This window comes from Nelumbo nucifera, chromosome 1 (assembly GCF_055504915.1).
Source record: "Nelumbo nucifera cultivar China Antique chromosome 1, China Antique-T2T, whole genome shotgun sequence".
NCBI classification, from domain to species: domain Eukaryota; kingdom Viridiplantae; phylum Streptophyta; class Magnoliopsida; order Proteales; family Nelumbonaceae; genus Nelumbo; species Nelumbo nucifera.
The window spans coordinates 137,251,818-137,272,229 of record NC_142649.1 but is presented as its reverse complement, the minus strand read 5'-3'; the positions used below and the strand labels follow the sequence as shown (position 1 = coordinate 137,272,229).

The following is a 20,412-nucleotide window of genomic DNA, read 5'->3' as shown; positions in this document are numbered from 1 at the left end:
TTTCTAGGGGTGGGTGGGTAACATCTCGTGCTTCCTCTTAGGGTGATTGTACACTTTCTTCTCTTATTAATAAAATTGCCATTCATTTATCAAAAAAAAAAAAAAGATTGGGAACTTTCCAATTTTTGTAGGTGATTTTTTGCATTCTGTTCTTCAAAGTACTTGAAATCAAAGAAAGATAGGATTTTCTTGTCAGACTAGCATGGGATAATGCTATAGATTCTCCGTCCTAAGCTTACTCAAGTTTCCAGTTAAGTGGCAATGTGTCATTGCCTTTGGTGAATTGGCTTTCTTCATAAGCGTTAGACTTGCTTTTTTCTCCTCTTCTCTTCATACTATTTAGATAGATGTGCATGGATATTCATATTCCTGTTGCTATGGATTATGGCATATAGCAACCAGGGAAACTAAACTTATAATGCCTGAAATGTAAATAAGTTCTTATCTTTTTAAATAATTCATGTAGCAACTTTTTTATGAGCAGTCTTTCAACTGTAATAACATTGATTTGTTCATCCAGATTTGGGCATGTCAATTATGAAGATCCCAACTTCAATGTTGGTTTACCAGTGTTTAGCATTCATGGAAATCATGATGATCCTGCTGGAGTGGTAGGTAAAATTACAATATTGATATTATTTCATATACTTAATATAATTGATTTCATGCACACATGCTCTTTATGTCATGTTTGTAGAATGTTTTCATATCTTTTTTTTGATAAATGAGAATAGATTTTATTAATTCTGAAGGTATAGGCATTACAAGCATCCCTTAGAGAGGCACGAGATGCTACCTCTCTATAAACAAAAACAGAACATAAACTATTACAGGTGAGCCCAAAACAAAGATTGTCTATTCACCCCTTGTTTGGCAAGGGTATCAGCTAACCCATTCACCGATCTCCTCACCCATTCTATCCTCAAGCTTATATCCTTGGTGATCCATGAAAACTTTTTTATCTCATCCCTATAACACCATATTATAGAATCTGGATCGTTTAACCAATCCACCACCAGTTTTGAGTTCCCTTCTATCACCAAATTGGTTATATTCAATTCATTAGCATTTAACAATTTGTGCTCCTTGTAAGGCAGCAGGTAATTCTTCCTTGAGAGAGCCCCCAATCCCCACTGGGCCAAAGAACAAGGCTAACAGTTTGCCATCCATGTCTCTCACAACCCCTCCTATACCAGCAGGTCTTGGATTCCCCCTGCTTCTCCCGTCAAAATTCAGCTTCACATAGTTTTCAGGTGGGGGTAGCCATACAGCATTTATCCTTTCCCTTCTGGAAGAACTTCTTGCCACTCCTTCCCAATTTCTCCACAGGTCATTAGGAGAAACTTGAGAAAACAGATCCATAGATTTGATCCAATGAATCACTCTAATCATCACATAGTCCCTTATTTGTTCCTTGCTTCTCTCCTTCTCAGAGAAGATTCTCATATTCCTCTCTTCCCAAATAGTCCAAACTAAGGCTGCTTTGACACACCTCCACATTGTCCTTCCCCTCTTTTTTGGCCAAGTAAACCTAGAAGGATCAAACAACAAATTAGCCTCCGCTGTAAGGACTATGGACTACCTGCACCCAAACAAAGAAAAAAACCAATTCCATGTATCTGCAACAAAAAAACAGGAAATTAGTAAATGAGAGACATAAATTGGGTTTTCAATTCTGTAGCATTTCCAAGCTATTAATTTTGTGAGCTAAAGGAATTCCCATTACTTCAAGCCATCTTTACTTGGACTAGCTTCCAGGAAAACCCAACCTGCTTAAAGCTGGACCGTTTTCTTTTTAATGCGGCGTGGGAAAATCTTTGGAGGGGTTTGGTGACAAAAGCCTTACCTAGAGTCACTTTTGATCACTGCCCTATTATGTTAGGATAGGAGCGGTTAGGTGGTGGGCTTAGGCTTTTTAGATTTGAGAACATGTGGTTGACACACCCAGATTTTGTAAAGAAGGTTGGGGAATAATGGAGTGAGGAATTGAGGGGTGTAAAATGGAAAGGAGTGTGGTTCCACAAAAAACTGAAAATGTTGAGGGCCAAAATAAAAGAGTGGAGTGGAGATCAGTTTGGGAGAATAGAGGAGCACAAATCTAATTTACTTTCAAGCATTGAGGTTTTGGATGAGAAAGAAGCCCAAAGAACAATGAATGAACAGGAGAGTTAAGATGGAAACTAAAAAAAGAATTGGAAGAAGTGTTCTATGGAGAGGAAATCTCATGAAGGCAAAAGCAAGGCACAAATGGATCAAGGAAGGTGATGGGAATACCAAATATTTTCATGCTTTGGCCAATGGGAGACGGAGAAGAAATTCTATGACCAAATTAGAAATTGATGGAGAAATCTTCTCCTCTCAAGAAGAGATAGAAAGGATTTTTGTGGATCACTTCAAATCAAGGATGAGAGGACCTCTAAACATTAGAGAGAGGCTGGAAGGATTAGAGTGGCCAAGGCTAGACGAGAGCATTTCAGGTTGGCTAGAAAGGAACTTTGAAGAAGAAGAAATCAAACAAGCGGTGTTCTCTATGGATAGATCAAAGGCACCAGGCCTAGATGGTTTCACCATGGCCTTTTACCAAGATTGTTAGAGAATAATTAAGGAGGATCTGGTTGAGGTTTTCAAGGAGTTTGAAGAGAGACATGTGATTAGCCTTGGAATAAATGCCACTTTTTTAGCCTTCATTCCGAAAAAGATTGATGCTAAACACCCAAAAGACTACAGGCCCATTAGCTTGGTGACGAGCATCTATAAAATCTTGGAAAATGTGCTATTCTTAAGGATCAAAGTGGTCTTACCATGCTCAAGGAGCCTTCATACAAGATAGGCAGATAACCAATCAAATCCTAATAGCAAATGAGTGTGTAGAGGATATGAGGAAATCAGGGGGGTTTAGGCTTTGCTTGCAAGTTGGACCTTGAGAAAGCATATGATATGGTGGGCTGGAGTTTCCTCTTGGAGATACTTAGGACTTGTGGGTTTGGGGAGAGATGGCGTTTATGGATGATTGGTTGCCTCACTTCGGTTCATTACTCTATGCTAGTGAATGGAGTGGTAAAGGACTTATTTCCAGCTTGCAAAGGGTTGAGACAGGGTGATCCTCTTTCTCCTTTTCTTTTTACTTTGGTGGCAGATGTGTTGGGTAGATTAATATCAAAAGCAGATAGGGAGGGGGTAATAGGTGGTTGGAAGATCGGAAGGAATAATGTCTCTATAACTCATCTCTAGTTTGCAGATGATATTATTATTTTTTGTGAGGGAAGCAAGCCAAGAAGAGTGGGAAATCTTAAGGATCTAGTTTGCAGATGATATTATTATTTACACTTCCGTTGTTTGGTTTTAGATATGGGAAAATAATGGGAAAAGCACTGTGGCGAAGAGGAAGCCGCTGTGGGGTGCTCTATTTCACCAAGAGGAAGACGAATAGTAGTTCGCCGGCTGAAAGCGAAGATGATGAACGGTGCCGCTGGTATTTCCTGTGTTCATTGTCGAGAAGACGATGAATAGTGCTTTTTTTGGGTGAAAAACAAAAGATGGAAGAAGAAAGAGAAGAAGAGAGGGAGGAAGGGGAGGTAGCAGATCTGGGTTCGAAAGGGGAGGTAGCAAAAGAAGAAAGAGAAGCCGTCGCCGTTGCTTTGCTTCTAGGTTCGAATGGGGAAGGTAGCAGATCTGGGTTCGAAAGGGGAGGTAGTAGAAGAAGAAGAAAGAGAAGCCACCGCCGCTGCTCTGCTTCTGGGTTCGAACGAGGAAGGTAGTAGTAGATCTGGGTTCGAAAGGGGATGTAGCAGAAGAAGAAGAAAGAGAAGCTGCCGCCGCTGCTCTGCTTCTGGATTCGAATGGGGAAGGTAGCAGATTTGGGTTTGAAAGGGGAGGTAGGAGAAGAAGAAAGAGAAGCCGCTGCTCTGCTTTTGGCTTTGAATGGGGAAGGTAGCAGATCTGGGTTCGAAAGGGGAGATAGCAGAAGAAGAAGAAAGAGAAGCCGCTACCGTTGCTCTGTTTCTAGGTTCGAACGGCGAAGGGGAGGTAGCAGATTGCCGATGGTAACGAGGAAGGCATTGGTTCTCTCCCTTCTTTGTTCGTCGTTGATGGTAACAGTGATTTCTCAAAATTTTCCACCAGGATCGCACGGTTTTGGTGCAACCCCAAATCCATGATTTTGGGATCTGACATCCCACATTTTTCTCATCCCATCCCTTTATTTCCCTCAAAACAAATGAAAGAAAAAGGAATATTTTTGGAATATTCCCTTTTTATCTTTCCCATCCCACAAACCAAACAGAGCTTTTGTGAAGAGAGAGCAAGGAAGAATGGCAACTTTAATTGTGTATGTCGATGACATTATTATCATCGGTGATTGGGACTCAGAGATACAGAGATTGAAGAGATTCTTGGCCACTCAATTTGAAGTAGAGGATTTGGGGCCTTTACGCTATTTCCTTGGAATTGAAGTGGTTCACTCTAATCAGGGTATCTTCATCTCCCAGAGGAAATATGTTCTTGATATCCTGAAAGATACGGGAAATCTTTGGGCAAAACCTGCAGACACTCCTATAGATGTAAACCACAGGCTCGGGGATTGTTGTGATGAGCCCATAACAAACATAAAGTAGTATCAAAGATTGGTGGGCAGACTTCTCTACCTATCTATGACAAGACCACATTGGGTATGCAGTGGGAGTCCTTAGTCAGTTTATGCATGCAAAAGCTGAATATAGAGCCATGTCTTATGGTGTGGCAGAACTTCAATGGATAAAGAATCTCTTGGGTGAATTGGGCTTTCCTCTCAGTGATCCTATGTCATTATACTGTGACAATAAGGCTGCTATTAACATTGCAACCAACCCTGTTCTTCATGATAGAACTAAACATATAGAGGTTGACAAACACTTCATTAGGGAAAAATTGGAAAAAGGATAAGTTTGCACTCCCTACATCAGCTCTGAGGAATAACTTGCAAACAACCTTACTAAAGGAGTAAATTCCATGTGGCACTATAATCTTTGTGACAAGTTGGGGATGATTGATATCTACCCCCCAACTTGAGGGGGACTGATGTAATTTTAGTTATGTGCCACAGGGGCACTTTTGTCATTTTTACCTTTTATATTTTATTTAGTCGCCCTAACATATAAATACAAATTCTGGCACCGCCAGCTTGTGTTTTTGGTCTCAATCTTCTCGCCTCTTCATTCTCTCCTCTCTTCTTCTCTCCTCCTCTCTTCTCTTGATCGAGATCTTTCTTCCTTGCTGAAATCAGGAGCCTTGACAACTATGTGAGAGATTGATTGGTCTTATGTTTTTTTTAGTTTTCCTTTTGGCTAGTTTTGCAATAGAGTATCTTTCTTTATGGAGGATTATAATATTGTAATAGAGTAAATGCCTACCTTGTCAAATGCATTTTTTAGCATAGGGGATTTTCTGGCTTTTTAGTCTGCTTGATAGCAAAACATTGTTTAGACAACCATTTTGCTTAGTTAGGTTCCAGGCAAGCAGTATGTAAATAGCAGTTGTCTAGGCATCCACATTGTTAAGCTGCTAGTAATGAGCCAAGTGCAGGAAATACTTGTACATGTTTTACCACCTTAGAAGAATAAATCTGATGTTCATACATTTTTTATTGAGGGGAGGGGATTTAATGATCAATATATGTTAACTTTTTTAACCTATTTGTTGAGCTTCTCTTTGGGCTACTTGAATGCAGTTAATCCATTAATGGTATTTGTTGATCTTTAAAAGTTGACATTCTTGTTCATTTTCTACTACAATGACCTCGTTTTCTTATGTGGGCAACAGGACAACCTTTCTGCAATTGATATCCTTTCTGCATGCAATCTTGTGAACTATTTTGGGAAAATGGTCCTCGGAGGCTCTGGTGTTGGTCAGATCACTATCTATCCTATACTTATCAAGAAGGTTTGTCACACTAAGACTTGACTGCTAGGAGCAATATTTACTTCTTTACAGAATGATGTAAACTTGTCATAGTTTTTAATGGTGTGATTATCTTTTTACTTCTTTATAGAAAATAATAGGATTTTTCCTCTCTGATCAGGGTTCAACAGCTGTGGCTTTGTATGGACTAGGAAACATTAGAGATGAACGACTTAATAGAATGTTTCAGGTATTTTCCATTTTGACATCTGGACCACTTTCTCTTTATATGTTTGTAGCTAATGAGCATTTGTTGGAGTTTTTATTGTTGTTGTTGCTGTTATTTAATGCCTCAGACACCACATGCTGTACAGTGGATGCGACCTGAAACTCAAGAAGGGTGCCAAGATTCAGATTGGTTCAACATCCTAGTACTTCATCAAAACAGGTTATTAGGTTATTCATTGTTTAGACTACCTTAGATCGTATGCCGGACTGGAATGCGCTAGGTCCATCCATTTCTTAACTACCTGATCTGTGGTCTTATTCAATCATGTCCGTATTTCATTATATACTCATGTGGTCTGTAGGGTAAAGGCAAATCCCAAAAATGCGATAAATGAGCATTTCCTGCCACGATTCCTGGACTTCATAGTGTGGGGTCATGAACATGAATGCCTTATTGATCCCAAGGTGCCACCAAATTTAGCTTTCATGATTTAACCTCTGTTATAGTATTTTATTGAAGGTAGTTTCTGATTCTGATTTCAACAGGAAGTTTCAGGGATGGGCTTCCACATTACTCAACCAGGTTCCTCTGTTGCAACTTCACTAATTGATGGGGAAGCAAAGCCTAAGCATGCACTTCTTTTGGAAATTAAGGTTGTTTTGTTGGAAGTTTCTACTTCATATATTCCTATTTACAAGTATGAGTTCCTCTTTTCTTAGTTCCTCTTACCATGTTGTCTTTTACACTCAATGAAGTTTTTCTTACATAGGGAAATCAATATCGCCCCACTAAGATACCACTAAAGTCAGTTAGACCTTTTGAATATACTGAAGTAAGTAACTTAATAGTCTACTTTGTTTAGTTGTGTAAGGAAAATCTCTTAACTGTTGGATATCCATGACATAGGTTGTATTAAAGGATGTAAGTGACATTGATCCCAATGACCAAACATCCATTCTTGAACATTTGGACAAAGTGGTAAGCGCTAAATACCTAATTTCATACATTTAGAAGAGATTGTGGACTCTGTTTTTAGCTCTTCTTTGACATTTTTTCTTGGTGAAAACATATTATTGTTATATTTATAAGGTTAAATCCTTTTAGGTTAGAAACCTAATAGACAAGTCTAATGAAAAGGCTGCCAGCAGACCAGAGATCAAGCTACCATTAATCCGAATAAAGGTAATATGATTTCTTTTTGGAGTTTTAAGTTGACCATGTTGTTGGATATTCCATAATATGCTAATCTTATTCTTATTTTCAAAACTAACTTTTGAAACGACTCTCTTTTGTTCAACTTGGTAGTACTTAAAAGTGAAAAATCCATATGATTCTAACTTACAATTATCGAAAATAGGTGGAGCAATCTTACAGTTCAATTGTTCTATCCAAATCTTGGATGGAACCAATTCTGTGGAAATCACTGTATTGAGATAGATGGAAGAAGTTCTTATGTGAATTGCCAAATCGATAAATATAAGCAAAATGAAAATCTCCTCATTTGAGCATGCAATATGTCGCATCCTCAATGATAGAGTTTTGATCAACTGCATTTTCTTTTGGATGAAAATTAGTTATTTGATTGGATTTTTGGTTATTCTACCCTTCAAATTCTTTTTTCTTCCTGAAAACAAACTCATTTATGGCTCTTCTTTATAGAGGAAGCTTTGGGAAGCTAGTTGTACTAATAAAATTTCTAAATTATCAAGGTCTTTAGATTTAGTATTGATGTAATTTGTATTATACGCCGTAGAGGGGCATTTTTATCTGTTTCTTTTGTTTTATTTTGTTTAGTCGCCCTACTATTTAATATAATAGAGCTGGAGCCGTAGGCTCATCTTCTCGGATTCTCATATCCTTCGTCTCTTCTTCTCCTTCATCTTCTTCTTCTCTTCTTCTCCTAGCCAAAAACATGGTATCAGAGCGGGATGATACTCTCTAAATCCATTCTCTGGTCGTAGCACATCTGAGAACACTTCGACCCAGCCCTGAGAAGGAACAGTACCAGGAACAAACTCGTCCCAGCTCTGAGAGCACTTCGGCCCCTCTCCTCTCAGAACTCGACTAAAATCTAAAAGAAGGCAATTCCAGAAATCTGTGGATGGTTGATTGAAGCTTCTTCTAGAGGTTGGTGACTTTCGTTTCTTTCCTTTTATTACTTCTGGGTTGCAATCTTCAAAAAGGTTGCTCGGACTGAACAGTGTAAAGAGACTGGGCCGAATGGGTCCTAGTATCTTCTGTTGTAATATCTTTTCTTTTCTTGTTGGTTAATGGGCCTCTCTTAATGGGCCTGTTATTTCTTTTTGTTTAATCTCTTTATGTTACTGCCTAGCTGGCCGCCCACTTAAGGGCATATTTGTCATTATTCTAACATTAATTCTTAATAAAAAAGGATTAGAGGAGAAAGGGAAGATAATTCAAATCTTCTTCTTCTTCTTCCTTCTCTTTTCGCCATCTTCTTCTCTTGTACTATTGCTCTTACTTCTCTTCTTCCTTTTTTTCCCACTAATCTTCAAATTTACACCTAATATTTGAGGACTGATTTACATATTGGTATCAGATCAGGTCTATTTCTTCCTTTTTTCTTCTTCCTCTTTTCCCATACACCCTTAGATTAAGAGAGTGTACGGAGAGATAGGTTCTCTATAGTTCAGAGGATCTCTGGCCTAGTTGGTAGAGGGTTTGGAGAGTTTAAATCTGGCTGGATATTGCCAAGAAGTGGTGCTGTTCTGTTGCTGCCCAAAATCCTAGCCGATTAGAGATTTTCGAAGGTACAGGTAAAGGTGAAGCTTTGGGTGTGGCGCTCTGTGCTTGAGAGGTGTCTTTTGACTCCTAAAGGAGGGCGGTTTGGGTTTGGAAGAGATTGGGAAGCTCTGGTAGGAGTGGTTGCATCTTCTCTCTTCCTTCTCAATAGCTGGACGGAGTAAAACCCTAGTTTTCAAGCATCTGGGTTCTGGTTTGACTTCAAGTAAGTTTATATAGACAAAATTTCTGGTTCTTTGATTTTCGTTTGATTAATGGAGCCATAAGAAAGTGAGTTCAAGCAAGTGCCGGTTTCCAGTCTTGGCTTGGTAGATTCCGTTTTGACTGGTGTGACCACAATCAAACTAGATGGGACAAATTATTTTGCTTGGGCACAGTCTATAAGAATTTATGTCTGTAGTAGAGGAAAACTCGGGTATCTCACAGGTAGTAAAGTGAAACCCGAAGAGACAGACCCTGAATTTGAGAGATGGATGCAAGAGAACTATACTATCATAGAATGGTTGGTCAATTCTATGCAACCTCATATAAGTCAGCATTATCTCTGGATGTCTTCGGCTAAGGAGATATGGGATAGTGTTACTGAGACCTATTCACAGAAGTTAAATGTAGCCATAGTCTATAAGTTGAAAAGTGATGTGAAGAACCTAAGACAAGGGGAGAAGAGTGTAGCAATCTACTACTCTATATTGAAATCCCTATGGCAAGAAATTGATGTTATGGAGATAGTTGTATGGGAGAGTAAGAATGATGCTGAAATGTATAGGAAGTTGGTGGAGAGAAATAGGGTGTTTGAATTTCTCACTGGATTCGACCCTGAGTTTGACATCATTAGGAAAAATATCCTGGCCAGAGATGAGGTTACTCTTTCCTAGGCATACGCTATGATAAGCAGTGAGGAGAGTAGGCGGTAGGTTCAGTTGCAGAGTCCACCTACAGAACACTTTGCACATGCTGGAATAAAGCCAAAGGGTCCTACTGAGAAAAAGGAGCAGATATGTGAATATTGCAAGAAACCGAGGCATACAAAGGACACTTGCTGGAAGCTTCATCTTGAGCTTCTTCTTGATAGGTTTAAGAATAACAACAACTCTAAGAAGGGCAGTCAGGTAGGAAAGCCTAAGATAACTAATGTTGCTACAGTACCTGAAGGAGGAAATAAGGAGAGTGAAGAAAAATCAACCATTGAGCAGTTGGCAGCAATGAAGGCGGATTTTGAAAAGTATGGGAGGCTACTAAATCACTTGGAAGCTACTGTTTCTTCATCTCACTCTTCCAACAACAACACATCATCTTCATCCGCATTTGCTCACTCAGGTATTCGTGCTTCTTCAAATCATGCTTCAGTTTCAGGTAATCATAAAATCCCTTGGATTATTGATTCCGGTGCATCAGACCATATGACCAGCTTGTCTAATCTCTTCTGCTTATACCACCTTCTCTCTGGCAAAGAGAAAATATCCCTTGCTGATGGGTCTCTTGCTCCCATCTCTGATAAAGGAGATATAAAGACCTCCGACACCCTTTATTTATCCTCTGTCCTTCATGTCCTTAAACTTAACACAAACCTTTTATCTGTTAGCAGCTTAACTAAATCCATGAATTGTAGCATAACCTTTTTTCCCACTCATTGTGTTTTTTAGGACCTACAATCTTAGAGGATGATTGGGAGTGGCCATGAGGCAAACGGAATATACTTGCTGGACACACCGGATAGAGCTTTTGGATCACCTCATGGAGTTGCCTTAGAGTCAGTTTTGTCAGAGTCTGTTAATAAAGTCTTGTTATGTCACTTTCGGTTTGGTCATTTGTCTTTTTCTACTTTGAGTCATTTGTTTCCAGATATGTTTAAGGGAGTGTCTTTATCGAGTCTTCATTGTGAGTCGTGTGAACTGGCAAAGCATTGTAGACATTCTTATTTAGTAAGCAATAAAAGATCTTTTTCTCCTTTTCATATTGTTCACTCTGACGTGTGGGGGACATATCATTTGCCAACTATGGGGGGTTACAGGTACTTTATCCTTTTTATTGATGACTACTCTCGTTACACTTGGATTTATCTCATGAAATCTAGGGATGAAGTACCAGCTATTGTGCAAAAATTTCATGAACTCATCCTCACCCAGTTTAACACTCGGGTCAAAATATTCCGTTCTGATAATGCTAAGGAGTATTTTGAGAAAACCCTCTCCGCTTATCTTGAAACTTTTGGGGTTATTCATCAAAGTTCTTGTTCCTACACTTCACAACAGAACGGGGTGGCAGAAAGGAAGAACAGACATGTGGTTGAAGTTGCCAGATCCCTCTTGTTTGCATTGCATGTTCCTATAAAATTTTGGGGAGATGCTGTTCTTATTGCTACTTTTTTGATCAACCGTATGCCCTCCTGGGTCCTTAACTTCAAAACCCCCTTTAGCCTTCTCTTCCCGGATGAGGATATTTTTTTCTCTTCCTCTTCGTGTTTTTGGGTGCACTTGCTATGTGCATATTCACAGTCATCAAAGGCACAAGTTTGAACCTAAGGCTCGTAAATGTGTTTTTTTGGGATATGCTTCCACACAAAAGGGATATTGTTGTTTTGATCCAGTTAGTGGCACCTGCTTTGTATATCGGGATGTCACATTTGCTGAGTTGACTCTTTTCTTTAGCATTTCTCCTGAGGGAGAGAAATTTGAAGAGCCCTTTGCTATGTCTCCAGCTGTTCCTCTTCCCATTCCTCTCGAGTCCTATCATGAGGTGTCTACTTCTCCCACTGGACCTACCTCTGATATTCCTATTCCTCCTCCTCCACCTCATTCTCCTATAATTCCTCCTCATCCTGTTCTCCAAAGGTGGTACCAAAGGCACAGATTCAGACATGGGCAGGTTGTTTCCACTCCTACAGAAGAGCCTCTTGCTCCTCCCATCATTACTGAGGTAACAAGTCAGCCTTCTTCCGACCCATCTACATCTTTCCCAGACCTTGACCTTCCTATTGCTCTCCGCAAGGGCAAGCAGAAGTGTACAACCCATTGTATCTCCAAACACCTGTCTTACAACCTTCTCTCTCCTTCCTACTACTCTTTTCTTGGTTCTGTTTCTTCCTATGTGATACCCAGGTCCGTACTGGAAGCCTTATCTAAACCTGAATGGAGGGATGCTATGATGGCTGAACTGGATGTTTTGCATAAGAACCATACCTGGGATATTGTTGACTTGCTTGAAGGGAAGGAACCAATGGGTTGTAAATGGGTGTTTACCATTAAATATCACTTTGATGGATCTATTGAGAGGTTTAAGGCTAGGCTGGTTGCTAAGGGCTACACTCAGATGTATGGTATTGACTATTTTGAGACATTTGCTCTTGTAGCTAAGATGATCTCAGTCAGGGTTTTGTTATCTCTAGCCGCTACTTTTGATTGGCCCCTACACCAATTTGATGTTAAAAATGCCTTCTTGAATGAAGACCTACATGACGAGGTCTATATGTCTTTGCCTCTAGGGGTGTATGGGAAGGAAATGCAAGGCACGGTGTGTAAACTGCAGAAATCTATTTATGGTCTCAAACAGTCTCCTCAGGCTTGGTTTGAGAGGTTCAGGGCTGCTCTTGTCTCCTTTGGTTACACACAAACTCAATCTGATCATACCCTGTTCTTGAAGAGAAATGGCTCTTTGGTGACCTTGATAGTTTATGTTGATGATATTGTGGTCACGGGTAATGACACTCAAGAGGCTAGTAAACTAAAAAGATTTCTCAACTCTGAATTTGAGATCAAGGATTCGGGAGATCTTCGGTATTTTTTGGGCATATTGAAGTTGCTAGATCTAAGGATGGTATCTTCATTTCTCAGCGTAAATATGTCATTGACCTCCTTGCCGAGACTGGTAAACTTTGAGCTAAACCAATCTCCACTCCTATTGATCCTAATCATAAGCTTTCTGTTAAAGATGGTGAGCTTTTATTTGATAAGGGGGTGTTTCAGAGACTGCTTGGGAAGTTGTTATATCTTTGCATGACTCGGCCAGATATTTCCTATGCAGTAAGCGTTATTAGTCAATTTATATATTTGTATGACTCGGCCAGAACTTAATAAAAACTGAATTGATGGATGAATGCAACTGGGGTTTAGATTTCATTAAATCAATGTCACATAATTACCTATTTAATCGAACTCAAGACCGGAATTACCCTAAGGTATATTAAAGTTATTTGCATGTGATGGTGGATTTCCCTAAATTAATTAATAAGCTTTCTCAAGTCATATTAATCCTTTATTAATCCAATTCTACCATCAAATTTCTAAGTTGTTGTGTCAAAAGGAAAAAATAAGCATTAATTTCTTTGGAAACCTCTAATCGTAGAAGGGGATTTGACTCACTAACCTTCATTGATTCCCACACATGTGCTAATCATCTTTCGATATCATAGTCTATAATGCGATTTTTATTGCCTAGGGATCTAATTCATAACAATCCTTTGGTCAGTCATGCATGAATCATCAAATCATTAAATGATTGGCCAATTATTTTAAAGCATTAAGCATAGCAATAAAAATTCCTCGTGCAAATAATAAAGGTCTTGAATTGAATTAAACAAATAACTATATAATCTTAAGATCAAAATCCATCTAAACCCTAGCTAAGAGAATTTAGCTAGATATCATTAAATTCAACATACTCAAGAAATCTAAAGGGGAAACACAGCAAGAACACATTAAAGAATGAATAGAGTAACAAGAAAACTTTAGCCTTTGAAGGTAGAAGACAAGTGAAGCAACTAAGCCTTTCTCCCTCTTGAATTCAGATTCTTCCTCTCCTTCTCTAGCGTGCTGAAATTGCTTCCTCTTCTCTTCTAATGTGCTGAGACTGCTTCCTCTTCTCTTCTCTGCTGAATTCTCTTTAAGGATGTGCTCCCTTGCCTTGAGTCTATGGTCATTTTTATAGTGCAGCCTCCCTTCAATTGCTTCTCAATGCAGACTCCTAATTCAACACAAATTAGGTCTCTTAGTCTTTATTTCAGTTGAATTCCTATCTCTTCTGCACTGCCAACTGCCAGACCCGAAACTTGTAGCTCGAATTGCACTTGGTTGGCGGCGGAGTTAGGTTAAGTGATAAACACAAGAATTGTATCCTTATCTCTTAGCTTTAATTAGCCGTTTGAATCACCTCAATCCGAGTTGTAGGCAGAAAGTTATGCTCAAAATATGGGAACTATATCAAAACAGGAAATTTCCCGATTTTTGTGCATATATATGAAATCCGATTTCAATGGATTCATAAAAGATGAAGAAAATTCCTCCCCTTTGAAGCCATTTAGGTCGGAAATCCAGCATTTCAGCATTTCTACTGACATATTGATGATCACCTTTCAGGGTTTACTTTGTCATAAAAAGTCCTGTCATTCCTCTCCTGCCAAATAGCCCATAAGACTGCAAGAGGCACTGTTGCCCAACATTTCCTTCCTGTCTTTGTCACACCTTGTATTTTCCACCCTGCCAAGAGACTCTTCACTGAATCTGGGCAGCACCAATACACTGGAACTGCTTTGAAAAAGTGGAGCCAAATCCTATAAGAGAACTTGCAAAACAGAAAAGGTGATTTAGAGTTCAGTCTCCCAGTTGCACAGTGGGCATAATGATCAGATAGGCCTACTCCTTTTCTTACAAGCATCTCCTTGGACATTTCTTCCAAGCTGCTATGCACACAAAAAATTTCACCTTTGATGGTGCTTCTGTGCTCCAAATGGCCTGAGCTGGAAAAGATTGATATGACCCACCCATCAATGCGAGATAAAGGATTTAACTGAAAACAGACCTGATTTAATCCAGCAAAGGTTCATTGCCTGCTCCATTTTAGCATCAGAAAAGAACAGTGTATCATCAGCAAATTGAAGTAATCGCAGTACCATTGTTACTTCAAAGCCTTCAAGGCAACCTTCCTCAGTGGCTCTTGTTGTCGATCTGCGTAGGCCTTCCAACACTACGAGGAACAAGAGTGGAGACAAGGGATGACCTTGCCTCAATCCCCTTGAACCGTTAAAGTTACCTCTCTGGACCATTTATGTATTCTGCCCAATACCCAAGAAGGCCCCCGATTAATATGGTTGTATGCCTTTTCCAAGTCAACTTTGCATGCCAAGACTTTCCTACCGTTTCTTGTGCACAAAATCTCCTTGGTGTATGGAATGGTGGTGTCTATTACCTTCTCCAACCTTGAAGCAAGCAACTTGGCTAAAATTTTGTACACATACCAATCAAACTAATAGGCTGGAAGTCCTTCAATTCTGGTGTTCCTTTCTTTGGACTCAAAGAAATGAGTGTGGCATTTAGACTCCGATCCAAGGTTGCTTTCTCATGGAATTCCTCTAGAAACTTCATCATATTCAATTTTAAAATATCTCAGAACCTCTTGAAGAAAAAGTATGGTAAAGCCATCTGGCCCCAGGGATTTCTCACTATCCATCTCTTCCAATGCCCTTTTTTTATCAGAAACACAGAAAAGATTCATTAATTAAAAATTGATGTACAACAAGAATCTGTGGGCGGACAATAAGTCCAAAATATCCCACTAATTACATCACAGCCCCAAAGGTAACCCAAAAGAAATCCACTAACTACAACAAAGCCCAAAACATAGATGGTCTTTGAAATCCTTGCTTAGCTAGACCATCAGCCATGCTATTAGCTGACCTTCTAATCCACCTTATTTGAATCACCATGTCTTTAGAAGCTTGCTTGAAACGCCTGAGTTCATTTCTTAACTGCCAAATTATTCCTTCCCCTTTCTTCAGCCAGTTTACCACAATTTTTGAGTCCCCTTCAATAATCAACCCTCCATTTCTTTAGCTTTTTCAACACCATATACTGCTGCCTTCATTTCTGAACTCACCACATCCCCATGCTGAATAGGACCTGAGAACATGGCTAACATATTTCCATTTTCATCCCTTATTACCCAACCAATGCCTTCCTTACCTCTTCTCTCTTGCTCTGCACAAATCTACCATTGATTTCTAACTTCTGAATTATATTGGTTCTTCTTGCATTGTCACCCTTGTGGAAGAAAGAAGTGTCACTGTCCCCAGCCTTTAACCACTTCATCTTGGCTTTCTGCCTCCATTTTAGTTCATCTTGGTAGGCTAAGAAATCGTAATCATTCTTGGCCAAAATTCTCCTCTTCCTACAAGACTCATCCTACTCTCTCTTTTCCTCCTGATTATCAATCCCTGCTTTTCTTTTGGACATTCTGACTTGTGACCATTGGCCTTTTTAGCTTGCTCTACTTGCGACATCTTTATCTTAGCCTTCAGCCATTGTAGCTTCTTTTTTTTTGATAGGTGCCATTGTAGCTTCTTTCTCGACACAAAATTTGCAGACTACTGAAACTGAACTTCAGCCCACCACTTGTGAACATTTGAAATAAAATCCTCCTTTTATTGAATAGTTGCAGTTTATATCAACTTAAAAATGAGATTGCATCAATATCTTATATTTAGAACATCTCTCTTTTTTGTTGTTGTGCCATTATTGCCCAGGCATCACTTGTCAGGACATCAACCAAGGTGGCCAAAATGACTAGTCATCACCTTGTCACATTGATATTATGTGGAAATATGTTGCTGTTCAAACTTCTAACTTGAAAACATATAAACCAGCATTAGAATAAAAAAGAACATTCTTTCTTCTTCTCCAAACTTCTCCCATCAGAATTGGGGGTTCTATTAAGAGAACAATGGGAAATGAGGAATATGTTTTCTGTACACAAGCATATGCACAGATACTTGGGGTGGAGTGGGGGTCTTTGTCTGAAAGACAAAGAATGAGGATGAAGAAAAAGATCAGGTCAGGTATAAATTAATACAGACCTTTTAGACTGCTATTGCATTTTCTTCTTCATTCTTCAAATGCCACTGACCGTTTTGTTCTTCTTTTCGATCCCTAATAATAAAAGTTCTCCTTTCTTTTGTTTTATATGTGGTATTGTCTTTTGCATATAAACTGATACTCTATATTCTCACTTAACACCTAGGTTACCACCAAGAAACAAAAGTGTGTATCTTGGGCTCCAAACACCTAGGCATGGCACAGCTAGGTGTTAATAGAGCACTTTGTCGTAGGCAATGTCTAGATAATGTTTCTCTTGTCCATGCTTGCGCATGTGCATGTACTTTGAGCTCTTGATGCAAAAACCTTTTCTAGTCTCACTCAAAATGGTGAGCTGCACGTAGTTATATATAGTTAAGAAGAAAACATATTCAAGAATGCAATTTTCTTGGGTGGTGTAGGAATGATTCTCTATAGATAGGTTAAGAAAGTAGATACTAGACAGTAGTTACACATTTACAATCTAGGGATGACATGATTCCTTTTATGAAGATAGAGGGGAGGGAAGAGTAAAGAACTTAGAGATCTTAAAAAAATGCTTTGGAAATATATCTAATCTGAAAATCAGTCTGACAAGTGCTGTATTGTTGGTATCAACATGAGAACAGAGGTAGAAAGCCATACCTTAATCATGAATTATTCTGTGAAGTAATGGCCAATCAGGTATTTGGGTCTCCACCAGGAGGCAACCCAAAGTCTGGCAGATTTTGGAACCCTCTCCAGAGGTCCCTCACATAGCTTCTCTGTGTAACTTGGCAGGTGGATTACTCGGGATTTATGACAATAAACCCTCAAAGGTTTGGGCAAAAATATGTGGGGAAGGTACCTCCATTTCATCTTTCACCAAATGGGAATTCATACATCTGTTTCTTGAGTATCACCATATTTCTATTAAATCCATTGTTGTTTCTGGAATATCTTTCACCATATGTTTTTTGATTGTTCTTGGATTATGCAGGTTGCAAATCCACAAGACATTCTTATCTTCTCAAAGACCACCAAAAAGAATCAACCTCTTGGAGGTAGAGTCCAGTAGCTGCTGGTGATCAGTCATTCAGTCTACTGTTTGAATCCTTGACTATGATTGTATTAAATGCTATATCTTGTATGACTATGTTCATAAACAGAACTTTGCTTTTATATTGTGAATATTTAACTTTCATTAACTAACAAAATAATCTGAAGTGATTGCATGATCCTTAACATTCCTTTTTTTTAATCATTATCATTGCCTAAGCCTTTTCCTAACTATTTGGGGTCAGCTACATGATCCCTGTTTCACCAATTTGTTCTGTTTAGTGCCATATCCATTGTTAAATTCTGGGCACCTAAATCATTTCTTAATACTTTCACGCAAATCCTTTTTGGTCTGTACCTAACTCTTCTATCCCCTTCAACTTGTAAAACATCACCTTTTTCTAAGTGCTGTGAAAGGTCTTCTATGCTTTGACCAAACCTAGGATGCAAACGGAGGTTGGATTCGAATCCGATCCGATACATTGTAGATCCAATCCGATCCGATTGGATATCATAAATACCGATTTGAATTCGAATTCGGTCAGGATGTCAGATATCTGAATCTGATCCATCCAATTTATTTATTTTTAAATAATAAATTATTAAAACGAAAAGAAAATATAACAGTTTAAATAAAGAATTACAAAAAAATTACAAAAATGCAATATAAATAACACGTGCATATATATTATAAATAAATAAATAAATAAATAAATAACATATATTGGATTGGATCCTTTTTTTGGATCGGAAAGGGGCAACCCAAATATGGCGATTCGATCCAACCTGAAATTCTGAAATAGGGATATCCAAATCCGACATTATAGGATCAGACTTTGGATCATGATCCAATCCATTTGCAGCACCCCTAACCAAACCATCTCAATCTACTTTCTTTCGTTTTATCATTTATTGGAGATACTCCTAGGTTCCTTCGTATGACTTCATTTCTAACTCTGCCCTTTCTAGTTTTATCACTCATCCATCTAAGCATATTACATTTCTGCTACATTTTTTTGGACATGCTGTTTCTTAACTGCCCAACACTCTGCTCTATAAAACAGAGCTGGCCTTGACTGTTTTATAGAGTTTTCCTTTAGCCAAAGTGGTATTCACTTATCACATAAGACTTTGGATGCACCTCTCCAAATTTCCCATCTTGTTCTAATTCTATGGGCAGCATCCTCCTCAATTTCTCATTTGGTGTATGTGCATTTGTTGCATGTTTGACTTTGATATGATGGGATAACCGATAACCTTAGTTTCTTTGTTGGACTGTAGAGAAGATCGACGATTCTGAAAGGCTTCGCCCAGAAGAACTGAACCAACAAAATATAGAGGCCTTAGTTGCTGAAAGTAATTTGGTACTTTATGTTCAATTTTAACCTTCCTGTTATAAGTGTAGTGCTGTTATGTTTTTCACTTTTTGTATGCCTATACACTTATACAGTGAAGCTTTTATCTTGCAACAAACTTTTGTTTGATATATTTTTGAGTTAAATGGTTTCTACTGGTAAGTTATTCAAGAATACGTGGAATTTTCATACCAAAATAATCTTCAACAAGGCCTTATGTTACTTGTGCTATGAACTAATGAACATAACTATATTTGGTTCTTTGGTGGGGGCTTTCAAGTTGAGAATGCAATTGTTTGATTGGCCTTCAAATTAGTAGCTACTAAAGCAGAGAACCCTTTCCTATCTCTCTGTGGTACAACTACAATCTGGACAAAGTATATTAAAGCCTATTCTGTATACAAGCCGGATATAACTTCTAACTTAAAACCTTGTTTCTCTTAGCATAGAAGTAATGTTGGTTTTATATTGCTGCATGTTGTTAATTTTTTTTACCACATGCAATTGTTGATTACTTGTCTCATTTTTTATTTGTGTTCTCTAGAGATGATTAAATCAGATGAAGGAAATCTCTGCATGCATTTGAATTTACTATTGTGATTTCCCTTTTCAATTACTGGATTTAATGGAGAATGTCCAAACAGTTTCTTATAGATTGTAGTTATAAGCTGATTTGATACAGTGAAAAACCTTACTTTTCAGAGTTTGAAGTGCTTTTTTCTTGTTTTGTAGTTATGGCCCTGTTTCTTTCCTATTTTATAATGGGACCCATTATGTCCGACTTTTTTGCAGAAAATGGAGATCCTTCCAGTTAACGATTTGGATGTGGCATTGCATGATTTTGTTAACAAGGATGACAAAATGGCTTTTTACACTTGCGTGCAATACAATCTTGAAGAAACTCGTGTAACATTCTTTTGTGCTCAAATTTCTCTAGAAGCATTAAAGATAGTCTTGGCTTGTTTGGAGATAAACAAGTTCTCTCTTGTTTTCTCAAATTCTGACTATGGTTTCTTTTTCTTGCTTTTATAGAACAAAATCTCTCGGGAGTCAGATACTCTGAAGTCTGAGGATGAAGATTTGATTGTTAAAGTTGGAGAGTACATGCAGGCAGGGAGTTTATCTTATCACATCTTGTTATTTCATGTTTTAGATAAGATACAGCTCCCTTAATGGTCACCAAGCAATTTTTTGGGTGCAGGAACGTGTAAAGGAAAGGTCAGCTCGCTCTCAAGAAGGCACACGGTCCACATCAATTTCGCAGTCATTAGAGGTTATCTTACTAATTTTGGTTTGAGTTTTTTACAGAAGT

General features: G+C 38.6%; 1 protein-coding gene across 9 annotated transcripts in view; it reads left to right on the top strand.

Moving 5' to 3' along the window:
* MRE11 (DNA repair and meiosis protein (Mre11)) overlaps nt 1-20,412 on the top strand; it is a 30,462-nt gene that overhangs the window by 3,434 nt on the left and 6,616 nt on the right. For 8 of the 9 annotated variants that reach the window (XM_088894443.1, XM_088894440.1, XM_088894441.1 and 5 more), the window contains 15 exons: nt 521-611; nt 5,797-5,916; nt 6,056-6,124; nt 6,231-6,322; nt 6,465-6,567; nt 6,649-6,756; nt 6,873-6,935; nt 7,010-7,081; nt 7,208-7,285; nt 17,488-17,550; nt 17,687-17,750; nt 19,027-19,109; nt 19,893-20,006; nt 20,133-20,210; nt 20,302-20,373. In XM_088894443.1, the coding sequence (XP_088750569.1) occupies nt 521-611; nt 5,797-5,916; nt 6,056-6,124; nt 6,231-6,322; nt 6,465-6,567; nt 6,649-6,756; nt 6,873-6,935; nt 7,010-7,081; nt 7,208-7,285; nt 17,488-17,550; nt 17,687-17,750; nt 19,027-19,109; nt 19,893-20,006; nt 20,133-20,210; nt 20,302-20,373 (1,270 nt within the window). The remainder of the gene's footprint in view (nt 1-520; nt 612-5,796; nt 5,917-6,055; nt 6,125-6,230; nt 6,323-6,464; nt 6,568-6,648; nt 6,757-6,872; nt 6,936-7,009; nt 7,082-7,207; nt 7,286-17,487; nt 17,551-17,686; nt 17,751-19,026; nt 19,110-19,892; nt 20,007-20,132; nt 20,211-20,301; nt 20,374-20,412) is intronic. The other variant, XM_010279629.3, reaches the window with a different exon arrangement.